General features: G+C 42.9%; 1 protein-coding gene across 1 annotated transcript; it reads left to right on the top strand.

Annotated features, from left to right (window-relative positions):
• The first annotated feature begins 1067 nt into the window (after positions 1-1067).
• On the top strand, positions 1068-2237 carry LOC140860542 (uncharacterized). Its single transcript, XM_073263546.1, has one exon. The coding sequence runs from the start codon at positions 1068-1070 to the stop codon at positions 2235-2237; it is 1170 nt and encodes a 389-aa protein (XP_073119647.1).
• Positions 2238-5347: the final 3110 nt, after the last annotated feature.

A 5347-nucleotide genomic window follows, 5' to 3' on the forward strand; every position in this document is an offset into this window, starting at 1 on the left:
CATGCCCCAAAGATTTTTATCCACTGCCTCGAATCGATCAGTTGGTTGACTCTACGGCAGGTCATTAGTACTTATGCTTCATGGATGCATATCAGGGGTATCACCAAATTCCTTTGGGGGAGGAAGATCAGGACAAAGTAAGTTTCACCACCTCTCATGGAACTTTTTGTTACAGAGTGATGCCTTTTGGTTTGAAGAATGCAGGAGCCACTTATCAAAGGCTCATGAACAGAGTGTTCGCCTCCCAAATTGGCAGAAATGTGGAAGTTTATGTGCATGATATTCTGGTGAAGTCTCGGGATGATGTGGGATTGTTGGCTGACCTTGAAGAGACTTTCTCGACTTTGAGGGCTTATCGGGTGAAACTTAATCCGGAGAAGTGTGTATTTGGAGTGAGGGAAGGTAAGTTTTTGGGGTACATGGTTATTGAGAGGGGCATAGAGGCCAATCCTGAGAAGGTGCAGGCTATCCGATCCATGTCTGCTCCTCGTAAACTGCAAGAAGTTCAGAGGTTGGCAGGAAGGATAGCAGCCTTGTCTTGATTTATATCAAGATCAACCCATAGAAGTTTACCTTTCTTCAAAGTGCTTCGCAAAGCCAAGAAATTTGAATGGGATGATGAATGCGGGAAGGCATTTGATGACCTAAAAAGCTATTTAGCTGAACTCCCTGTATTGGCTAAGGTTATTCCAGGTGAACCATTGTACATCTACTTGTCAGCCTTGGAAGGGGCAGCCAGCTCAGTACTTATTAGGAAGGAGGGAGCAGCTCAACACCCTATCTATTTCTTCTCACATGCCCTTAAGGGTGCAGAACTCCGGTATTCGGAGGTGGAAAAGCTAGCATTGGCCTTGGTTATGATAGCAAGGAAGCTCAGACCTTACTTTCTATCACATCCTATTGTGGTGCTGACCAACAGCCCCATTGGGAGGATATTGACTTGAGTTGATATTTCGGGAAGATTGGTGAAATGGACTACGGAGCTCAGTGAGTATGACATCTAGTATGAACCAAGGTCAGCCATTAAGGCTCAGGCGTTGGCTGATTTCCTGGCCGAAACGAGACATATGGAAGCAGAGGGTTTGTGGAAAGTATATGTGGATGGCTCTTCTAATAATGAAGGATGTGGAGTGGGGGTGTTTTTGATCTCCCCTCGTGGAGATGAGATTATATTGGCAGTGAGGTTGGATTTTCGAGCTTCTAATAACGAGGCAGAATATGAGGTTGTGTTAATTGGCCTCCGAGCAGCTAAGCAAGCTGGGGCAGCTCGGGTGCATCTCTACTCTGATTCACAGTTAGTAGATCAGCAGGTGAATGAAACGTATGAAGTCAAAAATGAAAAGTTGAAGGAATACATGAGGGCGATAGAGGAGGCTCGGGGTCTCTTTGATGAGGTAATGTTTGAACAAATTTCGAGAGAGAGCAATGAAAAAGCAGATTATCTGGCCAAGATGGCTAGCTCACTTCATAAATGGAAAAACAGAGAGGTAGTCGTGCAAGTGGAATTAACACCTTCTACTGAGCTCACACCATTAGCTCAGGAAGAGAGTGACTGGAGAAAAGAGCTCTTGGAATACATGGAGAATGGCGAGTTACCAAAAGATCCAAAGAATGCATATCGGTTGAAGCAGAGGAGTCTCCGCTTTGTGATGGTGGAGGGGGTTCTTTATAAGAGGTCATTTTCTAGACCTCTTCTCAAGTGTTTAGGCCCTAAGAAAGCTCATTATGTCCTGAAGGAGATACACGAGGGGTGTTATGGCAATCACTTGGGGTCTTATTCTCTAGCCCGTAAGGTTCTCTTAGCGGGATATTTTTGGCCTACTATTTTGAAAGGTGCCATAGCTTTGGTGACTTCTTATGACAGTTGTCAGCGACATAGCATACTTCAGCATCAGCCAGCAGCGTTAATGAAAGGAATCGTGGCAGCGTGTCCTTTCGATCAGTGGGGAATGGATATTGTGGGTCCCTTCCCTCCAGCCCCAGCTCAGAAGAAATTCTTGTTGGTCGCTATTGATTACTTCTCTAAGTGGGTGGAGGCGGAGGCCTTGGCTCGAATTACTGAAGGGGAAGTGCTGAAATTTCTATGGAAGAATATAGTATGCAGATTTGGGGTACCTAGGAAGATTATTTCTGATAATGGGAGACAATTTCAAGGAGCTCGGGTGCAAGCATGGTGTAAAGAGATAAAGATCCAACAACACTTCACCTCTGTCCATTATCCCCAAAGCAATGGCTAGGTGGAAGTGACTAACCGATCCTTAGTACAAATCTTGAAGACGCACTTGGGAAAGGCCCAAGGAAATTGGGTGGAAGAGCTCCCTAGCGTGTTATGGTCATATCGTACTACGCCAAAAATTGGGATCGGAGAGACTCCATTTAGTCTGGTTTATGAAAATGAGGCGGTCTTGCCAGCAGAAATTGGAGAAGAGTCGGCTCGGATCATTTTCTACGATGAGAAGAATGGAGAAAAAAAATGGAAGACTTAGTCTTCTTGGATGAAAAGAGAGAAGCTGCTGCCATCAGAATGGAGGCATACAAAAATAGGATAGCTCGGTCCTATAATCGTCGGGTGCGCAGGAAGGGCTTCCAGGTAGGAGATTTGGTGCTGAGAAAAGTTCAGGAGGTGGCTGTGGGGAAGCTCGACCCTAAATGGGAAGGACCGTACAAGGTGGTGATGAGGCTCAGTTCGGATGCTTACTACTTGGAAGATTCAAAGGGGAAGATGCTGAAGAGACCTTGGAGCGCTTACAATTTACGCAAATATTATTCTTAAATGTTGCAAGTTCAATTTTCCTTTAAGTTGTAATCCATGCAAGCTACCTTCTATGTTTATCTATAAGCAGTTATTTTTTCAGAAATGTTGATGTAAACGTGCTTCAGCTCATCACCTTAGTCACGCCTTTTAGGCCCCTGACTTTGGTTCAGCTCATCACCTTAGTCACGCCTCTTAGGCCCCTGACTTTGGTTCAGCTCATCACCTTAGTCACGCCTTTTAGGCCACTGACTTTGGTTCAGCTCATCACCTTAGTCACGCCTTTTAGGCCCCTGACTTTGGTTCAGCTCATCACCTTAGTCACGCCTCTTAGGCCCCTGACTTTGGTTTAGCTCATCACCTTAGTCACGCCTCTTAGGCCCCTGACTTTGGTTCAGCTCATCACCTTAGTCATGCCTTTTAGGCCCCTGATTTTGGTTCAGCTCATCATCTTAGTCACGTCTTTTAGGCCCCTGACTTTGGTTCAGCTCATCACCTTAGTCACGCCTCTTAGGCCCCTGACTTTGGTTCAGCTCATCACCTTAGTCACGCCTCTTAGGCCCCTGACTTTGGTTCAGCTCATCACCTTAGTCACGCCTCTTAGGCCCCTGACTTTGGTTCAGCTCATCACCTTAGGCACTCCTCTTAGGCCCCTGACTTTGGTTCAGCTCATCACCGTAGTCACTCCCCTTAGGCCCCTGACTTTGGTTCACCTCATCACCTTAGTCACGCCTCTTAGGCCCCTGATTTTGGTTCAGCTCATTATCCTAGTCGGCTTAACCAAACACACTCGTTTTAACTTAAACACGTCTAGTGCTGGCAGCTCAATTAAGTACATACTTAAACAAGAGGGGTAAACTTCATAGAGATCCCGTTGGGCACACTTAACAAATAAGAGAGTGTAACACCCGGAAATTTTTAAACGTAAATTCGCATGCATAATTAGGGAAAATAATTATTTAAAATTTATATTTGGGTTAAATGACATTTATGTGTTATTATGTGAATTATATGCATGATTTAAATTTATTTTAGCATTTAACCCGCAATTATTGTATTTTTAGATTTTTGATTAAATAAGTTATTTGATCGCGTAGACGGGACCGAGGACGGATGAGATATCAACTTTTGAGCCAAAAATATTTTATGAGATTTTATGAGCCTTAAAAATAATATTTTATGATATTTTGATCAAGAAAATTTTATTATTTAATTATATATTTATTTAAGGGTTGATTTTTAGCCAAAATTAGTCCCTTTATTGACTTTTATTAATTTTTAAAATTTGCATATTTATTAATTTCGGGATTTAAGTATTTTATCAACATGGTAATTTTATATTGAGTTTTATTAAGTATTATTTATATATATTATGCAATTATCTCCTAATTAACATATTATCAATCTAAAAATCTATTCTTTTTCACTAAACCTAAAACTCCAAACTCATGTTAATCCCCTAGCCGCCTCCCCCACATTCATCAGATTTATCATCATCTTCTTCAGCCCCTTAGCTGTGCCCTTCAGGATTTTTGTGGAGTTCTTCGCCGTCTCGTCGTCCCGGAGCCGTATACGCGATATTATTCGATAATAATTAGCAAGGAATGTTGAATTCTCTCCTTTCAACACCATATAAGCTATGTATTTCATTTTTATATTTGTAATCATCATTTTTTTAAGGTTATATATGGATTATGTACAGAATTTTCGTTCATGGCATGAACAGTCCACAAATTTGGTTGCTTTCATGATTCATGCTCACGTTTTTTTTATGCATGGGATGGTCCAAGCTGATGTCCAATGTTTGGGTGCATGTGTGAGGGTCCTTATGGTTGAGTGGTATGGTCGGTTTGGGGCTGGAAGGGTCTGAAACGAAGCACTTCTTCTCTGGTGCACCAGCTCGCGCATATTTGGGTTCTGAGGGAGAAGGCTTCGGTCTACCTCCTCAGGCCATGGTTTGGGGTGAGGTCTAAAGGGTTTGAACCCCCTAGATGTTGGCTAGGATTGAGAAGTGGTTTCACAGAAAAATATGGCCGGAGTAGGGAGAACGATCGGATTTACGGCAGCCGCTCAGGGCTGGACGCGAGCTTGGAGAATAGCATGTTGCAAGGCTTTGTTCTCCTTCCTCAAACCACCGTTTGGGCTGATTTTTAGCTTGATGGAAACGTCTTGATGTTGGCTAAGTTCTAGAAGTTGTTTCATGGTCAAATATTGTCTGATCAGAGAGAACGAAAGGAATTAGTACAGCTTCACAGAATTGGTTGTGAGCAAAAATATGTTTGGGTTAAGTTTTGAACTTTTGGGTTTTATTTCGGGCTGGGCTTGGGCTGGGTGGTCCGGGTCGGGTCTGGGTAGTAGCAGGGTCGGGTCAGGTGGTCCGAGTCCGGGTTAGGTGGGCCGGGCTCGAGTATTTTAATTTTTAAGTATTTAATAGTTTAAGTGTATTTTGGGTTTTAATAATTAGTTAGAAAATTATTTGGGCCTCCAAATAATTTTATTTGGGCCTTAAATAATTTATTTAAGTTAGCCTAATAATTTTTATGGGCTTGGGAGCCCATGAATATTTTTGGGCCAGTCAGTGGATTTTGGGCCAGT

The sequence above is a fragment of the Henckelia pumila genome, chromosome 4, assembly GCF_033568475.1.
Source record: "Henckelia pumila isolate YLH828 chromosome 4, ASM3356847v2, whole genome shotgun sequence".
Lineage (NCBI taxonomy): Eukaryota > Viridiplantae > Streptophyta > Magnoliopsida > Lamiales > Gesneriaceae > Henckelia > Henckelia pumila.